The 24,178-nt window shown below is 42.6% G+C and overlaps 1 protein-coding gene across 1 annotated transcript in view; it reads left to right on the forward strand.

Annotated features, from left to right (window-relative positions):
* Positions 1-475: 475 nt before the first annotated feature.
* The window catches only part of LOC311132591 (nuclear factor 1-like), a 33,640-nt gene continuing 9,937 nt past the window's right edge, over positions 476-24,178 (forward strand). Inside the window, exons 1-2 of the mRNA XM_084165846.1 lie at positions 476-940; positions 4,224-4,894. Coding sequence (XP_084021972.1) covers positions 911-940; positions 4,224-4,894 — 701 coding nt within the window. The 5' untranslated portion in view covers positions 476-910. The remainder of the gene's footprint in view (positions 941-4,223; positions 4,895-24,178) is intronic.

Genomic DNA, 24,178 nt, shown 5'->3' on the forward strand with positions numbered 1-24,178 from the left:
CTACTTTTGTTGCACTTTCAAAATGTTTGTGAGTAGAGGGGGCCATTGTATAAATTGTGGAGTGAGTGAGAAATGCATTTTAGAAGTTTATTATATGCTATATTGGGCATTTCTGTTGGATTTCTGTTACGTATGTCTATATACTGTAAAGGAAAATTATCGACCCGGTTAAAGCTGTATGTAAAACAGAGAGTTCGAATAATGCCTCGAGTCCATACTGTATCTGTGAGGGGAATTTTCCATTGCGTTTCTTTTTGAACGGGGCTCTGGTCCAAAGTCTTCCGCTCATAAAATCATAACTCATAGAGAGAGAGGGTGTGTGTGTGTTTGTGTGGTTGGGGGAGGGGGGGGGGGGGGTCTGGTGGAAATGGAATGCGTTTGTTGGAGGAGGAGGAGTATAGACTATGACTATGTAATTAAGTGAGAGAAAACATATTGGGGACGGATTTGTTAGTATCGTGCAGACTGAGGGTGGACTGGTCGATATTATAGGCTATTCAGTTTGAATAAGTAGAGTGTGGAATCAGATATTCAGCGCTTTCTATACTTTTCATAATGCTTTTATGAATTAATTTATCACATTATAAAGCGCACTGTTCCAGAATAGCAGGCTTTCTTTTTACCCTCGTTCACCGGCTCGGATTGAGATAGCCATATAGGGATTCAAAGTGCTGCTTTGGAAAAGCATAGCCTATCTGCCATATCTTCTCCATTTAAACTGAGAACAGAGGATTGTTTGGACCTCCACAATCTAACTGATGTTCTTGTATAACACCTTTGCGCGGATAACTTCTCCACAATCTTGCATGGTGCTTTACGGGCAAGGAGGAATGGCGCGATAAAGTGGTAGCCTATACCTGGCATTCAGAGGAATCAATCCAAGTACCTATTTTGCGTACACTGCTGGCTCATGATGTACTCTCCAATTTGTCTTACTCAGGTATACGGAATGATTTAAAGTTTTGATTTCATATGATAAATTATGTTCCATTATTATATAGGCTAGTGCCGCGCAATTTATTGAGTCGGCCTATCTTAGTTATAAAATAGTCTCTTGCACTGCCAGATGACTATCGACAAAACAATGCTTTGAAAATGGTCTTATTTTGTATAAAACTCTAGTTCATATACTGCTTATCTTTTGTAGCAGCCATTGGTTTTGTGTAACTTTTGGTAAGGATATGGTTTTCACCTGGTCTTACTTGTGTTGATTAAAAGTGCATTAAATAGGTTGTATTACAGGATGACAAGTACATTTGTGTTACCAGTGAGAGAGAGTGAGAAAAATAGTATGTGTAGTACTACCATGTTTATTCGAGATAAACAACAGTAAAAGTCCTCTTCCAAAATGCAGTGATTATAATCATGCTATCAGATGATATTATACAAAACTACATTCCTTTGTCCCCTGTCTCATGTGTAAACATATTACCCTTTAGCCAAATTATATGATTATTATATATATTTAGATTACCCCAATTTGGTTATGGCCTGGTAATATTGAAAAAATATATAATCATAGTGCGTTTCAGGAGAGAGTTTCACTCAGTTGGAGCTGCATCGGAGCCACTTGCGGTGAATGAAGATGAAAACAATGATATGGTTGATTCAGTGGTTAGACAGAGTAGCCTGGCTTTTGGCTGACTCAGTTTGACTGTTTATATTTTACTTGGCATAAAGTAAGTGATTAACTGAGATGTGGTTTAGTTTGTGCTTAAGAGGATTGGGCTTTTATGGCCTCAACTGAAGTTCACTGCACAAGGCCCTTGCCAACTCATTTGTCTTACACAGCATCACATGCAATTCCAAGGCTTACCTTAGAAATATTGCATAGCTAAACCTTAATTATAGTGCAAACTAGGCTTTCTTTCTTATATGAAGGGAAGAATTTTCTGGGTTTTAATTGGTTGCTGTATAAATACAATTTATTAAAATGTAGCAAATAGTAAATGTAATGCCATTATGGTCCCTTTGTAAGGACAGCTAATTCATGTCATGTTATATATATATATATATATATATCACTTACTGTTACCGTATCAACTGTTATGGTGAGATGTTGGCAATATTATTAAAAACGAACTTTACTTTTATAACAACTAATGTAAAATGTACTATCACTTCACAGCAATAATGACTATATTACTATTTTATATTTTAAAGACTCATTTTTTCTTTTTTTTCTTTCAGAAACTCACCTTCTAGAACAAAAGGGCTTTAACAACATCAGTTCATACTTTGTTAAACATTCAATGAGTTGTTATTAATGATAGATTTTGCTTCAGTTTGTTAGTTCATCGACCAAAGTCACGTTTTATTGGCACATTACAGTGCAGATTAATGATGTGGCTTTCTCTGAGCAACACCATGCATGTAGCATGGGAGCATAGATATAGGAAGGAGTGGATCTCTGTGGTTTTCCCAGAGCGCGTCTGCCTGCCTACAGAAAGAACAATATGTGGTTTAACTCTTCCAAAGCATTTTTCAAAAGAGCCGTCTCACAGTTTTTGAGTTTGACATGTTAATGACCTAAACATTCTGATGTTTAAGTTTTTGCTGTTTATTCAGCCCAAACAGGTAGAATATGAGATTGATTTGTTGTTTATTGTTTATGCTAAAAGTGTATTAAAACACTTTAGGTCGGCCATAGATTATTTCTAAACTTAAAATTATTTGCAATATTTTATTATCATTTCGAGGTGAATGAATAAAGGAGGTTTTATAAATAGAAAAAAACAAGTTCCTTTGAATCATTTACACCTAATACTTTTCATAATAATTTGTCTTAGTCAAAATGACATGCTCCTTGGCATTGCACTATGCAGCCAAACAAGCTACCTATAGAAAGGCCTACATGTGAGAGGAAAAACAAATCTAACCTACCTACCTAAAGTGGATTTAGAAAGGATTTAATTTCCGCTTAGCACAAGACATTTCAAAACCTCCCTTATTAAAGGTGTAGAGGAGCTAGAAGGAATGTGCAGGTTGTGCCAAGATGCCATTTTCATTGTCATCCTTGGTTAGATTTAGGAATGACTCGGAGTAAGTGCCATGCATTTATCAAAACACATTAAGGGACTGCAAACCGTTTCTCCACTTACAGCGAAGGGCAAATACATGTTGGAATGTGGACGGTTTGATAAGAGAAATGCAAGTGTGAGAAGGCATGCTCCTCGTGCCAACAACCCAGCAGTTTTAGTCAGAGCATGTTCGGGGGAAATGGGAACAGCACCAGACTATATTCTAATGTGGGCTTCCCAGCAGTCTTAGTCAGAGCATGTTCGGGGGAAATGGGAACAGCACCAGAATACATTCTAATGTGGGCTTCCCAGCAGTCTTAGTCAGAGCATGTTCGGGGGAAATGGGAACAGCACCAGAATACATTCTAATGTGGGCTTCCCAGCAGTCTTAGTCAGAGCATGTTCGGGGGGGATGGGAACAGCACCAGAATACATTCTAATGTGGGCTTCCCAGCAGTCTTAGTCAGAGCATGTTCGGGGGAAATGGGAACAGCACCAGAATACATTCTAATGTGGGCTTCCCAGCAGTCTTAGTCAGAGCATGTTCGGTGGAAATGGGAACAGCACCAGAATACATTCTAATGTGGGCTTCCCAGCAGTCTTAGTCAGAGCATGTTCGGGGGAAATGGGAACAGCACCAGACTATATTCTAATGTGGGCTTCCCAGCAGTCTTAGTCAGAGCATGTTTCGGGGGAAATGGGAACAGCACCAGAATACATTCTAATGTGGGCTTTGCTCTGTTGTGTTGTTGGCGGTTGTAATAAACACAGTGGCATCCTCATAGTTATTTCTCAGTTGTAACCCCAGACGTATTTAAGAGGGTAAAACTGGTGTTAATGATGCTGTTTCTCCTTTTTTTCTGAACAGATTTGTGCTGTAAACTCTCAGACCAGATAGACTTGACTGTCTTATAGGAGTCAATATGTGACAGTCATGACATTGTGGTTTGTCTCCAGTAAAGAATTGTTTTAATTTTGTTGTTATAATTTTACTGTATTTTAACCACAAAATGCCTAATGTAAACTTTTGTATATAAGGTATTCTGTAACAAGATGGATGTGTATATGGTCTATGCATCTTTTGTTCAGGATGACTTCTGGCTTATCGAATGGGAACTTTTGCGAAGAAGTCACTTGACATGACTATGACAACTAACTTCTCTGTTAATTTTTTCCTGTCTTCCCTTCCCCCTTGCCTTTCAGGACGAATTTCATCCCTTCATTGAGGCACTTCTCCCTCACGTCCGTGCCATCGCCTACACGTGGTTCAACCTCCAGGCGAGGAAACGCAAGTACTTCAAGAAGCATGAGAAGCGGATGTCTAAGGACGAGGAGCGTGTGGTCAAGGACGAACTGCTCAGCGAGAAGCCCGAGATCAAGCAGAAGTGGGCCTCGAGGCTCCTCGCCAAGCTCCGCAAGGACATCCGCCAGGAGTACCGCGAGGACTTTGTGCTCAGCGTGACGGGCAAGAAGCACCCGTGCTGCGTCCTCTCCAACCCCGACCAGAAGGGCAAGATCCGCCGGATCGACTGTTTGCGGCAGGCCGACAAGGTGTGGCGCCTGGACTTGGTCATGGTCATCCTGTTTAAAGGCATCCCGTTGGAAAGTACGGATGGAGAGCGCCTCGTCAAGTCGCCGCATTGCACCAACCCAGCACTTTGCGTCCAGCCGCATCACATTACAGTGTCAGTCAAGGAGCTGGACTTGTTTCTAGCATACTATGTCCAGGACCAAGGTAGGTTGGCTTACTGTGTAAATCTCTGGTTGGGTGGGTGGAGTTTGGGGTTGGCCAAGGTCATGGGTCATATCTGTTGCCATCTTGGCAGCCTCATTGGAGGCTGGTTGGAGTCTCTCAGCTATGGTGGCTTCAGAAGGTAGCTGGCCTTTTGTGAAAAAAAAAAGGTGAAATGTATGCAATACAATATAACCAGTATAAAAATAAAAATAAACATTCACACATAATTTGCGCACACAGACAATAGAAGACAAGATAGTGTGTGTTGGATTGCTTTTCTCTTCTGATTAGTTTGATAGTTTTCCAAATACCGGTGCAATGCGCTGTGCATGATGAGTCTTTTTAGGCACACCCAAGTTCTCTTTATAAAGATTTACTACATTAAAGTGCTGACAACTTACAAGTACTGTCATTTAATAGTGGACACAGATATGTGCTCACAAAATGGATTGTACATTTCTGGATGATTGAACACAATAGATATTGGAACATAATTTGATGGGACGGGTATGAATTTATGGTTTAAAAAAAGGGATTTAGGGAAAGAGGGAAATTAAATTTTTTGTATGGATGTACATTATTTATTTTTTCCTGACAAATGTTGATATCAGTCTTGATTTTTGTAAGGAGTTCCTACATTAGATTTTTACTGATAAATGTGGTTTGGAGACAGATGTTAAATGAACAAATGTGTTACCTAAAATAATCAAATTGACAAAATTTCACAAATAGTGCATAAATACAGTAGATTACAATTGCAAAATATACATTACATGATTTGTCGGGTAAGAAAATGCAAACGTATAGGACATTTAAAATAGAATGAAAACTTGTATTACAGAAATTAACTTATAAACTCAAACGTAGTCATAGTATTTCTAGATGTTATGATAGAGAGTGATCTTTATATTGTTGTAAGAAGGGGAAACTACCAAGAACAGTCATTTTATCAGGCCAAATATATCTAATTTTACAAGACGTAGCTGTACCGCACTGCAAATATATATTCTGGCAAATAGGGTTGTTTTGTTATTCAATCTCTTAGGTATTTGCCACTTGTAACTGTTCTCTACTACATTAACAACTATTTTTTATTACAAGTGTGCATTTTAAAGTTATTTCAAACTCCCTGTCCAACCTGGGCCACAATAAATCCTCTAACGATAACGCCAACACATACAGAAAGGTATCCACTGTAATACATTGGCTGTTGGAGAAGAAACACAGACAGTCTAGCTAGCTCATTGTCATGAAAGGCAGAGCCTCCATTTTGTGTTTGATAAGTACCAGGGGAAGCAGAAGGCTCAGCAGAGAGACAATAATGGTTGCCACTGGCACCATGGTTGGCATCAGACCCTCTTTTGTGTCTTTTGTGGGGCGCTGCTGATTCTCATGTCTAGTTTGCATCTGCTGCGTTGAATAGTATCAGAGAGCACACCTCAAAATGTCTCGAAGGTAGTCCGCTGATATGTAAGGAATATTAATTTGCAAAGCACACTGCACACCACAGGTTGTGTTAATTTAACTGACTGATTTATATATTTTTTAATAGTCTGAATTTTGCATTTGCCACTTGCAATGTGTATACATGTGGTTGCCAAGTTGGGGAATCCTAGTATTTTAAAATATGTTTTTCAGTTATTAATATTTTTCCCAAGTGATGAATAGTGATGAAGGGTAATCAGCTTTTCCTGTATTGGCAGCTTACCATATTCATTTTTAGAGTAGCTTAGATACCACATATCGAACCTTCATTTGCAATAGGACGGACATTTTGTTCGTCGTTTCTTTTGAACAAGACTTTCAAAGATTTTCCAACATTTGTTTTTTATGCCCCTGAAAAGTAGGACACATTTTCGAATACAGAGCAAGGGCGGTCTTTGGCATACCATTACCAGTGCCCAGCTTTCTAGACAATGTAGCCACATTGTGGTAGCGTGCGGGGCGGGTGCCATTTTGTTTGCGCTGTGCCAGGCAGGCAGGCAGGGAAAACGCCAGAAATGGTTGTTAGAGGTTCCGAGGTTGGCATCAAACCCTCTTTGTCTGCTTCAGCGTGCCTTTGATTCGTTGGTTGGCATCCGCAATGCAGTGGGCACGCTGGAAAGTTTCTAACAGTGGCAGAATGGGGACCGCCATGCTTTTGTTCTTCTGTAACAAACAAACAAACAAAACACAAAGAAAAAAGCGACAAACTGCTGCTCCACTTCAACTGAATATGGCGTTTCCGTTAATCGTTAGGAAAAAATGATGTCATATTCCCATGGTTTATTTGATTTAGATTGTATGCCATTCAGACTTTAGTGTTCTTCAAGGTGAATTATAAAATGACATATTCTTGTCAAAATCAGTTTCAACGGTAACCCTCTGAAATGTTGTGGCGTCAGCTGCTTCTTTATGGCTTCTTATGTAGTGTTAATTAAATGTTACTTTGTATATAATAACATGAGTTGGAGCTATAATGAACATTGTGAGCTAATGCCCAAAGAAAGGTCGCTGGCTCGGTGAGTTGGGTGAATCTAGAGCGGCTTCTCAATCGTTGTGGTCGTGCATAGACGTGCTTAGCTGGGCAAAATCTGCCCTAGCAGCACCCATGTGCATGCCCAGATGAATGCCAATGGGAGCGGGGGGGAGGGGGAGGGGGGGGGGGGGAACCATTGTGCCATCCTGCCAGTCTTTCTCAATGGAAACCCACTGGCATGGGCATAATACCCTTCGCCATGTGCTGGTGCTAGATGCTAAAACTAGTAACCACCTTGTGTTCATGAGACATTTCTGGTTCGTATTGTAATTTTGAAGATTTTTGGTATCATATTGGATATTTTGCATGTAAAGTTCCAGTGCTAGAGAGAATCTTTTTTATAATAACCAGTCTGATCTGATTTGTCAGGACATGTTTGGAGATAGGGCCTCTGTTCATTCAGTTTCATTTCACTAGTCATCACTGTTTCACAAGCATACATTTTGCTTACCATATAATTTATGAACTGTCGAGGATAAACTGTAGACTTTTTCAAATATTCAAAATAAGAGAGCATTTCATTTATTCAACTCAAAGCTCTTGATTTCCATGAGATTTCTTATAAATCTCTGTCTCCCTATAGCAGCTAAACAGTGATTGGGATGACTAATGGAACATTTAGAAAAAAATCTTACTCTGAATGCCAGATTCCTAAAGAGGATTCAGTAGATTCTGCATTATTTATTTAGTATTTATCTCTTATCCGACCTGGAATACCCTTTTTTACTCTGTTTTTAGCTCTGTTCTAGACTAGGAGGAACATTATTGTTGAAACATACTCAGAGCCTCAAAATACCAGTTATTTAATATGAATGAAGTGACTCATACATGAAGGGGCTGTCTGAGTGCTTCTCTTTTAGATAACTGACTAAAGGTCCCTCCAAGGTTTTCCCCCACTAATGAGTACTGATGTCTAGAACTGGTGTCTCAAAGTGGTCCGAATTTGCTTTGGATTTAGATCCTTTCAACAATAATTATTTTTCCTGTTGAAAATCTTCCCACCCAATTTTATTTAAACTTTAAAGAAAATCTGTGATCTGCGAGTCCATGTTGAAGACAAAAACAGCTTAACTCATAGCCAGTAAAATAACAGGCTTGGTTGATCCACCGTAGGCTCAAGGGTCAATTCCCTTCCCTGTTATCCTGGTGCTGAAAGTTAACACGGCCGTAAAAACATTGTGATGTTTTTATTCTCTAAATCTTCTCGTATTCTTTCCTTCAACAATTTTTTTTATAGTCTTGATAGGTCCTGGATCCGGAAGGATTACCCTTTAATACAGTCTGCCGTGTTAAAACGACGGCTCTGTTTTACGAGAGCCAGACATCGCTTCTAGTCCTGGTGTCTTGACCTCGGCTAAGAGATGTGGCGGGGTGTCCTCTGAAGTTTAATTGAGCAAAAAAGATCTGTGAAAACATACGGTTGGCCCCAAAGCGCGTGGGTGGACTAGGGGGCTTTTGGCCTAAGGGGGTGGCGGGGGACTACCTGCAAGGCCCCCTGCTCTTTGACCCTGACAATTGGGGTCAGCCGTCGTGCTTCCCAGACCACCAGTGGTCCCCTGACAGCCATTTCAGTCTGCGCTCGTCCCCCCCGTCTTCCCATCTGTCTGTCAGATTTTGACTCAGTTAGAGGGAGAGTCAACGAAAGACAGGTGCTCCCTCCCAGGTTGGCGTGGTGTCAATGTTGGTCGGATGTCTTCTCTGGTCATTGGCCGGCTGGTCACGCTGCACTGCGTGGGGTAGAAGTTTGAGCTGTGTGCCTCTCATTTTCCAGCTGGCTGCATTTGAGGCATGGTCAAGGGCAGTGAGTTTGATCTCAGGACCTCCGGGTCACAGTTTGACCTCAGGACCTCCCTCCCTCCCTCCCTCCATCCTTCCTCCTCCCCCACCAGTTGTTGCCCCTGCGGGCGGCACACTGCCCACCCCTCTCTGACTCTCCGTCAAGTCACCCCAAGACTCCTGTGACAGCTGCTTCAGGCCCAGGGCTCATAGCCAGAAAAGGATGGCTGGGAGGATGCCAGTAGCGGGAAACTAAATCGTTGCAGACCCACAGTGTTAAGGACACCACCATTCCATGTCTTTTGTTATGGTTAGGATGACAAAGAGCTATTTTGTTAGTACAGTACAGTAGTCTGCTAATTCTTTCCAGAGTCTCCGTCGGTGAAGTCAATATAAGCATGGTTGTCCTTTGGATGAAACTTGTTTTTATGTGCAGTACAGTACAGTATAAATTCACTATGTTGAACGTAAAAGAGAGATGGTTTGTTCACATATATTTTTTAAACAACAATACAATTATTGGTAGTTCTGAATTTAGCCAAGAATTTCTGTGAAGGCTTTGTTCAGTGTGAATCACACGACCGTGTGCTGCTCAGTAGCATGCTGTTGGGCCTGCGGTGAATACCTCACTCGGAGCCATAACCTATCGAACACATTACATCTAATCCACTTAGAACAAGTCCCTCCCAGCTCTGCTGCCCACTTTATTGATTTGCTCTTCCTGATAAACGTCCCTCCCCCTTATCTCTCTGCTACTCTTCTCTTCTACCCTGTTGCTGTGGAAATGATGTGGTGTTACTCTAGGCTATGTGGGTAAAGCTCTCTCGGATTTCTTTTTTTCTTGATTGATTTCTTGATTTCTTTCTTACATTTGAGTAATTTAGCAGATGCTCTTATCCAGAGCGCCTTACAGGAGCAATTAGGGTTAAGTGCCTTGCTCAAGGACACATGGACAGTCTGCACAGGGATTCGAAACAGCGAATTTTGCCCCTACACTCTTAACCGCTAGGCTACCTGCCGACCCTCTTTCCTTTCTCCCATGTTTATGATCTTTCCCTGCTCTGCCTTTGCTTTCTTCTACAATAACTTCTTCCCTCCAGCTCTCCCTCCGACACCAACCCCGGTGCTCTGAAACCAGGTTTATACAGCTCAGTATGAGCCACATGTCATTAGCAGCAGGGTTTTGCTCCGGCAAATACCTCCAGGCTTAAACAGCCCATGTTACCTCCTTAGCCCTCTTTTGTGTGCACTGTGTACATAAATCTCCATGGAAACTAGACTACTCTGTGTAGAGGTCACAGCCCTATGTGGATGCCTGCTTCTCAGCCAACGTTATCACTCCTTTTCACTTTCAAAAGCACTTGGTCTGTAACTCCTTTAGCACCTCTTTAGGCCTTTTGTCTGCTTGAGAAAGGAGTTCAGATTTTTTTTAATAGAAGTTTACACAGTTTGTAGGCTACAGATAAATTTTTCTGTGGGTTCAGCTGATAGAAATAGAATTAGAACATTATTATATTGCTATATATATATATATATATATATATATATATATATATATATATATATATATATATATATATATATATATATATATTATACAGTATCCTTATGTTTCAGCGCCATCAGACTTTCCCAGGCTTCGTGAGAATAGCCTAATACATTTCAAGCCCCCTGAGACCACTTGACAGGAGTGCTAGTGTCGCCCCCTCCTCCCAGCTAGTCCCGTCCTCTCCGCCAGCCCTTCCAAATGAAGACAAATGGGTACATTCACCCCCTGTCCCAAACCGCACACTGTACACTACCTTACTGTCCTGGCTTACAAAGACCCTGCTGCTGCCTCCACTACTACCATCCAACGACTGCCGTCTGTTCTACTCTACTCTACTCTACTCTACTGTACTCTACTCTACTCTACTCTACTCTACTCTACTCTACTCTACTCTACTCTACTCTGCTCTGCTCTGCTCTACTCTACTCTACTCTACTCTACTCTACTCTACTTTACTGTACTGTACTCTACTCTACTCTACTCTACTCTACTCTACTCTACTCTGCTCTGCTCTACTCTATTCTGCTCTGCTCTGCTCTACTCTACTCTACTCTACTCTGCTCTGCTCTACTCTGCTCTGCTCTACTCTACTCTGCTCTGCTCTACTCTGCTCTGCTCTACTCTACTCTGCTCTGCTCTGCTCTGCTCTATTCTATTCTATTCTATTTTATTCTACTCTACTCTACTCTACTCTACTCTATTCTATTCTACTGTCCTCTACTGTACTCTACTCTACTCTACTCTAATCTACTCTACTGTACTGTACTCTAATGTACTGTACTCTACTCTACTCTACTCTACTCTACTCTACTCTGCTCTACTCTACTCTACTCTACTCTGCTCTGCTCTGCTCTACTCTGCTCTACTCTACTCTGCTCTGCTCTGCTCTACTCTATTCTATTTTATTCTACTCTACTCTACTCTACTCTACTCTACTCTACTCTACTCTATTCTATTCTACTGTCCTCTACTGTCCTCTACTGTACTCTACTCTACTCTACTGTACTCTACTCTACTGTACTCTACTCTACTATACTATACTCTACTGTACTCTACTCTACTCTACTCTACTCTACTCTACTCTACTCTACTGTACTGTACTCTACTCTACTCTACTCTACTCTACTCTGTTCTACTCTGTTCTACTGTACTCTGCTCTGCTCTGCTCTACTGTACTGTACTGTACTGTACTGTACTGTACTGTACTCTGCTCTGCTCTGCTCTGCTCTGCTCTACTGTACTCTACTCTGCTCTGCTCTGCTCTGCTCTACTGTACTCTACTGTACTCTACTCTACTCTGCTCTGCTCTGCTCTACTCTGGTCTACTCTACTCTGCTCTGCTCTACTGTACTGTACTCTGCTCTACTCCACTCTGCTCGACCCTACTCTACTCTGCTCTGCTCTACTGTACTCTGCTTTACTCTGCCCTGCTCTACTCTACTCTACTCTGTTATACTCTACTCTGCTCTGCTCTACTCAACTCGGCTCTGCTCTGCTTTGCTCTGCTCTGTTCTACTCTACTCTGCTCTACTATTCTCTACTCTGCTCTACTCTGTTCTGTTCTGCTCTACTCTGTTCTACTCTACTCTGCTCTACTCTGCTCTACTCTACTCTGCTCTACTTTGCTCTACTCTGCTCTGCTGTACTCTCTTCTACTCTGCTCTGCTCTACTTTGTTCTGCTCTGCTCTACTCTGCTCTGCTCTACTCTGCTCTACTTTGCTCTACTCTGTTCTGCTCTACTCTGTTCTACTCTACTCTGCTCTACTCTGCTCTACTCTACTCTGCTCTACTTTGCTCTACTCTGTTCTGCTCTGCTCTACTTTGCTCTACTCTATTCTACTCTGCTCTACTTTACTCTACTTTACTTTACTATACTCTGCCCTTCTCTGCTCTGCTCTACTCCTCTCATCTCTTCTGTCATCTCCTCTCCTCTTTCCTCTCTTCAACCAGCCAGTCTGCCTGCCAGGCCGTATCTGGCAGCTGGGATTATGGATTTGAGCCAAAGAGAGAGAAAGAGAGAGCACGAGATCAGGAGGGAAAGACGGAGGAGGATGAAAAGAGAGAAGGAGATATGTAGACAAACATTTAGAAGCGGCAAGATGAAGTACTGTACATCATAGAATACTGGCCAGATAAGACCTTGATTCACATACAGAGGACAATAGAAGCATGGAAGAAGCATTCCTTTAATGTCATCTGTGTCTTTCAGATCCAGAGCATGCAAAACCAATGTGTATCCTTCATCAAGCTAAAGCACATGAATGACTGCCAAGGAAAAATAAGAAAGGGGTGAAGGTGGGGAGGGGGGCAGGGAGGGAGGGCCAGACAATCGGGGGAGGTTGCCAGGGAGATGGTAACTTCCCTGTACCCCCTCCGCGCTCCCCATTAGACTCTTTTCATTCAGGACAGGCCCGATCAGAGGTCTAGAGTGATGGTAGTCTCTTCTTTTGTCTGCATGTACAGTACTCCCTGTCATTGTATAGTGAGTTGCCAGGTTTGAGACGGATAAAGAAAAGGCAACCCATTACAGTGTTTGTGTGTGAGTGTGAGTGCGCACGCGTGTGTGTGTGTACGGGCGCGTGTATGCGTTTGCGCATGACTGTGTGCATGTGCATGCGTGTTTGTGCGTATGCGCGTATTTGCATGTGTGTGTGTATGTTGGGGTAGGCATGTATACTGCATGTTGTTTGCAGGGTGAATCCCCAGTGGAACACTGGATAATGTCATCCCGTGGGTCAAAGAGACGTCTGGGGCTTGGGAATGGGTGTTTGGTATGAGTTAGTGCCCCATTGAGTTGTCAAAGCCCACTTCTCATCCATTACATTACATTACATTTTAGTCATTTAGCAGACGCTCTTATCCAGAGCGACTTACAGGAGCAATTAGGGTTAAGTGCCTTGCTCAAGGGCACATTTACGTCATTTAGCAGACGCTCTTATCCAGAGCGACTTACAAATTGGTGCATTCACCCTATAGCCAGTGGGATAACCACTTTACACATTTTTTTTTTTTTTTTTTTTTTTTGGGGGGGGGGGGGGTAGAAGGATTACTTTATCCTATCCCAGGTATTCCTTAAAGAGGTGGGGTTTCAAATGTCTCCGGAAGGTGGTGAGTGACTCCGCTGTCCTGGCGTCGTGAGGGAGCTTGTCATCCCATGTCTGTAGCACTAAAACCACTCTCCTGACATTAAGATTGAACTAAAACCACTCTCCTGACATTAAGATTGAACTAAAACCACTCTCCTGACATTAAGATTGAACTAAAACCACTCTCCTGACATTACGATTGAACTAAAACCACTCTACTGGCATTAAGATTGAACTAAAACCACTCTCCTGACATTAAGATTGAACTAAAACCACTCTCCTGACATTAAGATTGAACTAAAACCACTCTACTGACATTAAGACTGAACTAAAACCACTCTCCTGACATTAAGATTGAACTAAAACCACTCTCCTGACATTAAGATTGAACTAAAAACACTATCCTGACATTAAGATTGAACTAAAACCACTCTCCTGACATTAAGATTGAACTAAAACCACTCTCCTGACATTAAGATTGAACTAAAACCACTATCCTGACATTAAGATTGAACTAAACTAAAACCACTCGCCTGACATTAAGATTGAACTAAAACCACTCGCCTGACATTAAGATTGAACTAAAACCACTCTCCTGACATTAAGATTTAAGAACAAACTCATCAGAGAGGTGTAGCTGTGTATTTTGACCGGTGTATGATTACCCAACATCCCAATGTCAATGACGCCATTAGAAGCCAAATTCAAAGCAGTAGGAAGAGACATAAAACTGTAACAAATCTTCTCATGTGTACAACGCGACCATAACGTATATATCAACTTATTATTCGTTGACCTGCTCTTTTTCTAAATGTATCGGCAAGAAATCAGGGTAGACGATTCATATGTTAAAGCCATGGTGATCTACGAAAGCTCAGTGTTTCTGTAGACAAGATTTTCATAACAATGGAAATTACTCAAAAAGACTCTCATATTCATGATATTCAACAAATCTGTTCTACATGATTGAAAATATGAATATATTGAGAAGATATCAGATTTTCTATGATTGGGCTGCAGATTTCCCTGAAACTTGTCGTGTTCTAGCAGCATGTGGACATCCTGTGGGGTGGAACAAGCAGAAAATCAATCAGTCTAGCGACAGATGTCAGAGTATGTCTGGACAGCTACTTTCCCTCTGTGATAATCATATCCTGTTTTCACACAGCGAGAGACACACACACTGAACGAGAGAGAGAGATTTTCCAGTTGGTAGTTAAGCCTACAGGAAGAGAGAGATTGGAACAGAGGAGGGAGAAATTCAGAAAGAGAATATTTACATTTTAGTAATTTAGCAGACGCTCTTATCCAGAGCGACTTCCAATTAGTGAGTGCATACATTTTTTGTACTGGCCCCCCGTGGGAATTGAACCCACAACCCTTGTGTTGCAAGCACCATGCTCTACCAACTGAGCTACAGGAGGGCCAAGTATTACCAAGTATTCCAATGGTTTATTTGATGAAAATGACTCTTTCAAGTGTAACCAAGAATACAAACCAAGAATAGATACATGACGTCAGGCATGCTATACATGATTAGATTATGTGAAGACAAAATGTGCAGTCAAATAAACATGAGACTGAACATTCACTTTTGCCTCCTCCACATCATGAGCAATTGTGTGACTGACTCTATATATATATACTGTATGATAAATATTCAAAAGACCCTAACAAAGAGTCATTATCATCATTGATAGGTTCTGATAGGTCACTGATAGATGATGAAACGCGGTTCAACCGCTCTCCGTGTTTTGACGAGCAAAGTGGAATGGCGTCAGGGCAAGGTGATTAAAGCAGCCGTCACTATGCTAACGACTAACGGAGTTCTCTAATGAAAGCTGTGATTTTACGAGGAGGAATGAGGCCTTGTTACGATAGTCTGCTCAGATTCTGTCTGAAAGGCTATACGCCCTGGCACTGGATAACTGGAATTCTTCTCAAATTGGCTTCCACATTCCCTGCCTTGGCTTTTCCCCTGGCATGGAACTCCAGCTGTTTTTTTTTGGGTGAAGACTGTGCTGATTTCGAGAAATACCTTTAACAACTCAAAGGCAACCCACTGTAATGGATGCACAATTGAGTGTTTGAAGGCATCTATTTAACCAATCGAGTGTTTGTCGAAGAGTTTGCCATCTTTTTTGTGTTGTCCTGTCCAGCAGGAGAAGCCATTCCTCTAGGTTGAATCAGGCATGAATGTCGCCAAAAATAGCTTAATGCGCGCTTAAGTACTGGTGCACGTTAATACACTCAGCTTCAGTTGAAGGAGATGCTGGTTGGAAACACGGATGGAGGTCAAACGGGTTCTTAACAGCAGGCTAACTCAAGGTGCCCACTTGGCCAGTCCAATAGCATTCATTAGCCCTTCAATGGCTGGTGAATGGTACAGTAACAGCCGAGTTATACAGCATCAAGAACAAACATTGAACTCCATTCAAGTGGATTTTGCCCAATCTGATGACCAAGTTGATCTATATCTCAACCTGTCAGAGTAGAGAGAATTCATTTGACGATGTCATGAAAGGAAATTGTTTACCATGATTTGTGTTGATGACCATGGTAAGCCTCAGGATCACATAGAAGGTGAGAGTTAGTCGAGGCAATTCCCTGCCATTTCTCCCAGAGACTATGCATGTGATGTAGCCCTCTGAGCTAAAGCCTAAGCATCAACTGAGGGAGCTAACGCAAGTATTCAGGATACGCTTACTCAACATGCGATCATGGTTCATCAAACCACCTCCATTATGATAGAACGACATTGATAAACCACGAACAAGGAACGAGGCAAAATCACCATTCCCGGCGAACCAGCCCTACATTTTTAAACACATCTTCATCTGCTTATTCCGAAGTCTGTTTCTGAAACTAGTAGAGTCTCCCCAGGCCTTTTTCTCATAGCTCTGTCTCTGGTTCAAAACTTGGGACTGCCATGTGTATCTTGTTAAGGGCAGTTATGACAAATGGCAGCAGCTGTACAAACTAATCTCTCTGTAGCGTTCACACATGGCGCCCAATTAACAATGGGCCACTGTAGGGCCCTAATCCATGCTGCAGCTACTCCGCGCTGCAGCCAATCCACACTGCAGTCTGCAGCCACCCTCTGGCCTGGGAGACTCCATGCTCTGCCTACTGAGTACCATGGACTGGACTGGAGGATGTAGAAGCCAGCTCTGGCTGCAGAGTTGGGGGACTTTAGCCCGCTAAGCTTAAGCCTAGGTATTAACATGGGGAGCTAACACAAGTTGGCTGTGTTATATTTCTTGTGGATGGGAATGTTAATGGATACTCTAGGTTCTTTAAGTGTTTTTTTAGTTCTTGTAACAAAAAAAAAAGGTTTTTAGGTGTTCTAGGTCTAGGCTCTCAGTCGTACTCTACACAGACACATGCAAGTGTAGGTACATGTGAAAGCATGAAATCACAACCACAGCTGCAGTTGATAGATTTGGCAAACTGATCTTTGGCGGCAGAGTGGGAGGGCAGTTAGGGGGCGGGGCGATACAAATTTCTGTCAGGGTTACATTTCCAGTAGTTCTACAATGATAAACTGCAGCTTTCTCCAGGCTTCAGACAGCTGAAGACTCTTTGTGTAAAATATCCAACCTCCAACCCCCTACTTCTGAAACTATTACCCCGACAGAATGTCCCTAGACACCACTGAGTGTTTACATATGTTATGTTTACACCAGGTAATGGGAGCATTGTTACGGGAAAATATCTTGTTTGAATGGGAACCGTTGGATCTACTGTTAACTTTCAATAATGGCTCTTGACATTAGATGTCTTGTTCCTTCTTCATAAATATGATTCAGCCTGCATCGGTGTTGATCAATCCTTGTTACTAGGTATACAATTGCAACCTGTTTCTTTTCCAACTCATCGTCCATCTATGATTACACATCACTACTCTCTTATTTCATATTAATCATCATACCATAGAAATACAGGAAAACGTGTTTTATTATACACAGTTACGCACGACAGCATTGTTCAAGTTTGTGATCTCTTAGTAGTCATTCAAGAGAAAGCCAACAAGCAGAAGCTTTCACAACTTGGCACCGTCTGAGGGCCTGGGCAAGTGCAGACATCGCTCACCGCCCTCCCAAATGACACAGAGTAACTAGTGGAATGTCAGAGAAATGAAATGGAGAGAGCTGGGGAAAAAATAAATGAAAATGAGTTTTGGGTGTGAGGCCTGACACTGGCAGAGGGTTTCAAGGCCAGTGCCAACTACTATGAATGGGGAAAACCACTAAAGATAAAAAAAATTATAGTTTAGACTTTTTTCACTCCAAGAATAATCAACCGCGTCCATGCAGCCCTTCTGGTCGTGGCGCTTAGCCCGTTGGACAAAGCCACATGTCACTGTAGCAGGCTAGCAGCAACGTCCCATTTCAACCGTGGAGACAGAGAAGGTGAGGGAGGGGGGGGTTGCAAGGCAGTTTCAGCTAGCTACTTTATGAAGGATGTATGGGGGGGAGAGGAGACTGAATAGTATTTGACTGCAAGAATGTTAAATCAAATTAATGTTCTCAAGACCTTGTTTAAGTAAAAAAAAGACGAAGCTAAAATTCAATGTGATGTGTGGTGAGTAAGACTAATATGTTAGGGAATGTAAGATTGCCTGCCGGTTTGATTTAATAATGACGACGGGGGGGATGTAGGGAGAGAGATAGCTAGAGGACCCGTTGTCCAGGAGCATGTATAGTATGCGTACTGTAAGCACATGCATGTGAGAGTATCCCAAGAGAGCTTATATAGGCGGAACAACATGCATAAATCTCTGGACATGGTATTGGTACCACAACATACTGGGACTGAGTGGTGCGAGGAGGTTGGGTGGGGGGGGGGGGAGTTCAGAAAAGGACACAGGAGTTTCATATCACATTCATATCACAGGCGCCCTGTCACGTACGCCCCATGTCACCTTGTAATAGAGATAGGGTGGACAGTCTGAACACAGAGACATGGCATGTAGATGTGCTTAACAATCCTGTGCTATGTGGGCTTGAAAGTTCTTGTAGTGTCCGTGGAATGTGAAACAAGTTGACATACTATCGGTATCTGTAGCTGCTTTGATGGTAAGATGGAGAACTCGTTAAACTTATTTGTTGTGGTGAATTTATTTATTCTCAATCGAAAAAGCAGTTTATCTCATCTTCCTTTCAGTGTCTGAACTGCCACGATTTATACCAGGGGGAAATCTGTGAAACAATGCTTGACCCATATAAAGATAATCATGAAAATGTATGCACTCAATAACTGTAAGTCGCTCTGGATAAGAGCGTCTGCTAAATGACTAAAATGAAATGAAAATATATAGATCACGTGGTATATTGGCCATATATCACAAACCCCAGAGGTGCCGTATTGCTATTATAAACTGTTTACCAACATAATTAGAGCATTAATAATAAGTGTTTTGTCATACCAGTGGTATACGGTCTGATATACCACGGCTGTCAGCCAATCAGCATTCAGGGCTCAAACCACCCAGTTTATAATCATATATACAGTGAGGGAAAAAAGTATTTGATCCCCTGCTGATTTTGTACGTTTGCCCACTGACAAAGACATGATCAGTCTATAATTTTAATGGTAGGTTTATTTGAACAGTGAGAGACAGAATAACAACTAAAAAATCCAGAAAAACGCATGTCAAAAATGTTATAAATTGATTTGCATTTTAATGAGGGAAATAAGTATTTGACCCCTCTGCAAAACATGACTTAGTACTTGGTGGCAAAACCCTTGTTGGCAATCACAGAGGTCAGACGTTTCTTGTAGTTGGCCACCAGGTTTGCACACATCTCAGGAGGGATTTTGTTCCACTCCTCTTTGCAGATCTTCTCCAAGTCATTAATGTTTCAAGGCTGACGTTTGGCAACTCGAACCTTCAGCTCCCTCCACAGATTTTCTATGGGATTAAGGTCTGGAGACTGGCTAGGCCACTCCAGGACCTTAATGTGCTTCTTCTTGAGCCACTCCTTTGTTGCCTAGGCCGTGTGTTTTGGGTCATTGTCATGCTGGAATACCCATCCACGACCCATTTTCAATGCCCTGGCTGAGGGAAGAAGGTTCTCACCCAAGATTTGACGGTACATGGCCCCGTCCATCGTCCCTTTGATGCGGTGAAGTTGTCCTGTCCCCTTAGCAGAAAAACACCCCCAAAGCGTAATGTTTCCACCTCCATGTTTGACGGTGGGGATGGTGTTCTTGGGGTCATAGGCAGCATTCCTCCTCCTCCAAACACGGCGAGTTGAGTTGATGCCAAAGAGCTCGATTTTGGTCTCATCTGACCACGACACTTTCACCCAGTTCTCCTCTGAATCATTCAGATGTTCACTGGCAAACTTCAGACGGCCCTATATATGTGCTTTCTTGAGCAGGGGGACCTTGCGGGCGCTGCAGGATTTCAGTCCTTCACGGCGTAGTGTGTTACCAATTGTTTTCTTGGTGACTATGGTCCCAGCTGCCTTGAGATCATTGACAAGATCCTCCCGTGTAGTTCTGGGCTGATTCCTCACCGTTCTCATGATCATTGCAACTCCACGAGGTGAGATCTTGCATGGAGCCCCAGGCTGAGGGAGATTTACAGGTATTTTGTGTTTCTTCCATTTGCGAATAATCACACCAACTGTTGTCACCTTCTCACCAAGCTGCTTGGCGATGGTCTTGTAGCCCATTCCAGCCTTGTGTAGGTCTACAATCTTGTCCCTGACATCCTTGGAGAGCTCTTTGGTCTTGGCCATGGTGGAGAGTTTGGAATCTGATTGATTGATTGCTTCTGTGGACAGGTGTCTTTTATACAGGTAACAAACTGAGATTAGGAGCACTCCCTTTAAGAGTGTGCTCCTAATCTCAGCTCGTTACCTGTATAAAAGACACCTGAGAGCCAGAAATCTTTCTGATTGAGAGGGGGTCAAATACTTATTTCCCTCATTAAAATGCAAATTAATTTATAACATTTTTGATTTTTTTCTGGATATTTTTGTTGTTATTCTGTCTCTCACTGTTCAAATAAACCTACCATTAAAATTATAGACTGATCATTTCTTTGTCAGTGGGCAAACGTACAAAATCAGCAGGGGATCAAATACTTTTTTCCCTCACTGTAAATCACCCCCGAGACATGAAAGAGAAGAAAGCCCCCATTGACAGAGATCTCAGTCTTGTTGTGGCTGCTAGACCAGAACCCCAGAAACCCCCCCACCACCTCTCCTCCTCCTCCTCCTCCCCTCTCCTCTTACCGTCTATATGGGGGGTCATATGTGTGTGTGGATGGGAGCGGCGGGTGTGTATGTGTATTGTTGGGATGTGAGAGTGTGTGTGTCTCTTGAGTGTGTGTATGGTCGGTGTGCGGCTGGGGCGACTCTGTCCCATGCTCTCACGCAGTCGGCGCACCCTGCACGGGGCTGAAAAGAAGAAGCCGTCACCTGCCAGACTAGAGGAATGTTAATGCCGTTGCCCTGGTAATGGGATTTAGTACACACCTTCTGTGAGGAGGCGATCAGGATCTCTCCCTCTTATTGTTCCCCACCCCAGACTGGGACCCCTCAATAGAAGGCTGGGACCCCTCAATAGAAGGCTGGGACCCCTCAATAGAAGGCTGGGACCCCTCAATAGAAGACTTGTCTGTATTTATACAACCACTCACGTCTTAATAAAGACTGTTTACAAAGCGTGTGTGTGTGAGAAAGAGAGAGAGAGAGAGAGAGAGAGAGAGAGAGAGAGAGAGAGAGAGAGAGAGAAGAGAGAGAGAGAGAGAGAGAGAGAGAGAGAGAGAGAGAGAGAGAGAGAGAGAGAGAGAGAGAGAGAGAGAGAGAGAGAGAGAGAGAGAGAGAGAGAGAGAGAGAGAGAGAGAGAGAGAGAGAGACAGACAGACAGACAGACAGACAGACAGACAGACAGAAGACAGACAGACAGACAGACAGACAGACAGACAGACAGACAGACAGACAGACAGACAGACAGACAGACAGACAGACAGACAGACAGACAGACAGACAGACAGACAGACAGACAGACAGACAGACAGACAGACAGACAGACAGACAGACAGACAGACAGACAGACAGACAGACAGACAGACAGACAGACAGACAGACAGACAGACAGACAGACAGACAGACAGACAGACAGACAGACAGACAGACAGACAGACAGACAGACAGACAGACAGACAGACAGACAGACAGACAGACAGACAGACAGACAGACAGACAGACAGACAGACAGACAGACAGACAGACAGACAGACAGACAGACAGACAGACATAGTGTGTGTGTGTGTTTGAGACAGAGAAAGTTGGAGGGAGACGCTTTTATACAATCATGTATGCATACATTTCAAGTATGGGTTAATCTGGTTGAGGCTAGTTAGTCTGGTCGAGGCTATATAGGTTTATTGTCTGTCTAGGTAAGTGGGTTACTCTGTATGTAGGTGTGTCATATTCCTTGAGCATGTAAAAGTCCTACATCACTTAATTATGCTAATTCTAAACTCTAGCTAAGCACTGCAAATACATTCAAAATGTGATTAGCTGACCCCAGTAGCCAAAGACAACTGTCTAGGTATCCAGAAAGATACAGTGAATTAGTAATTTGGGTAATCTATCCTTTTTACTCAACCCTTTGAAAACTTTGTCAAAATATGTTTCTGTAAAGAAAATGTTTCTGGTCAGTCAATTACTAATATACAGTGTATTCGGAAAGTATTCAGACCGCTTCCCTTTTTCCACATTTTGTTACGTTACAGCCTTATTCTAAAATGGATTAAATAAATACAAATCCTCATCAATCTACACACGATACCCCATAATGACAAAGCGAAAACAGGTTTTTAGAAATGTTCGTACATTTATAAAAATAAAAAACAGAAATACCTTATTTACATAAGTATTCAGACCCTTTGCTATGAGATTCGAAATTGAGCTCAGGTACATCCTGTTTTCATTGATCATCCTTGAGAGTCCACCTGTGGTAAATTCAATAGATTGGACATGATTTGGAAAGGCACACACCTGTCTATATAAAGTCCCACAGTTGACAGTGCATGTCAGAGCAAAAACCAAGCCATGAGGTCGAAGGAATTGTCCGTAGAGCTCGGAGACAGGATTGTGTCGAGGCAAAGATCTGGAGAAGGGTAGCAAAACATTTCTGCAGCATTGAAGGTCCCCAAGAACACAGTGGCCTCCATCATTCTGAAATGGAAGAAGTTTGGAACCACCTAGACTCTTCCTAGAGCTGGCCGCCCGGCCAATTTGAGAAATCGGGGAAGAAGGGCCTTGGTCAGGGAGGTGACCAAGAACACGATGGTCACTCTGACAGATCTACAGAGTTCCTTTACAGAGAACCTTCCATCTACAGAGAACCTTCCAGAAGGACAACCATCTCTGCAGCACTCCACCAATCAGGCCTTTATGGTAGAGTGGTAGACAGAAGCCACTCCTCAGTAAAAGGCACATGGAGCCCGCTTGGAGTTTGCCAAAAGGTACTTAAAGGACTCTCAGACCATGAGAAACAAGATTCTCTGGTCTGATGAAACCAAGATTGAACTCTTTGGCCTGAATGCCAAGTGTCACGTCTGGAGGAAACCTGGCGAAGCATGGTGGTAGCAGCATCATGCTGTGGGGATGTTTTTCAGCGGCAGGGACTAGGAGACTAGTCAGGATCGAGGGAAAGATGAACAGAGCAAAGTACAGAGAGATCCTTCATGAAAACCTGCTCCAGAGCCCTCAGGACCTCAGACTGGGGCGAAGGTTCACCTTCCAACAGGACAACGACCCTAAGCACACAGCCAAGACAACACAGGAGTGGCTTCAGGACAAGTCTCTGAATGTCCTTGAGTGGCCCAGCCAGAGCCCGGACTTGAACCGAACATCTCTGGAGAGACCTGAAAATAGCTCTGCAGCGACGCTCCCCATCCAACCTGACAGAGCTTGAGAGGATCTGCAGAGAAGAATGGGAGAAACTCCTCAAATACAGGTGTGCCAAGCTTGTAGCGTCATACCCAAGAAGACTTGAGGCTGTAATCGCTGCCAAAGGTGCTTCAACAAAGTACTGAGTAAAGGGTCTGAAAACTTATGTAAATGTAATATTTCAGTTTCTTTTTTTTATACATTTGCAAAAATGTATAAAAACCTGTTTTTGCTTTTTCATTATGGGGTATTGTGTGTAGATTGATGAGGGGGAAAAATGATTTCATCCATTTTAGAATAAGGCTGTAACGTAACAAAACGTGGAAAAAGTCAAGGGGTCTGAATAGTTTCCGAATGCACTGTACTAATTATTTTAGTAAAAGTGTTTATCTTCAACTCGCAATCTGTGGATTCTATTTGATTAGATTGATTCAAATTGTATGTTAAACATCACAGAATAGTTGAAAGATATATGGCGTTTAGAAATCCGAAGAGGGTGGCCAGCAGAGATAGGTGGGATGGGCTGAGGGAAACTGAGGGTTGGGATGTGGAACTGGAGACAAGTGGGAGCAGAGT

This window comes from Coregonus lavaretus (assembly GCF_964263955.1).
Source record: "Coregonus lavaretus genome assembly, chromosome: 7".
Classification (NCBI taxonomy): Eukaryota; Metazoa; Chordata; class Actinopteri; order Salmoniformes; family Salmonidae; genus Coregonus; species Coregonus lavaretus.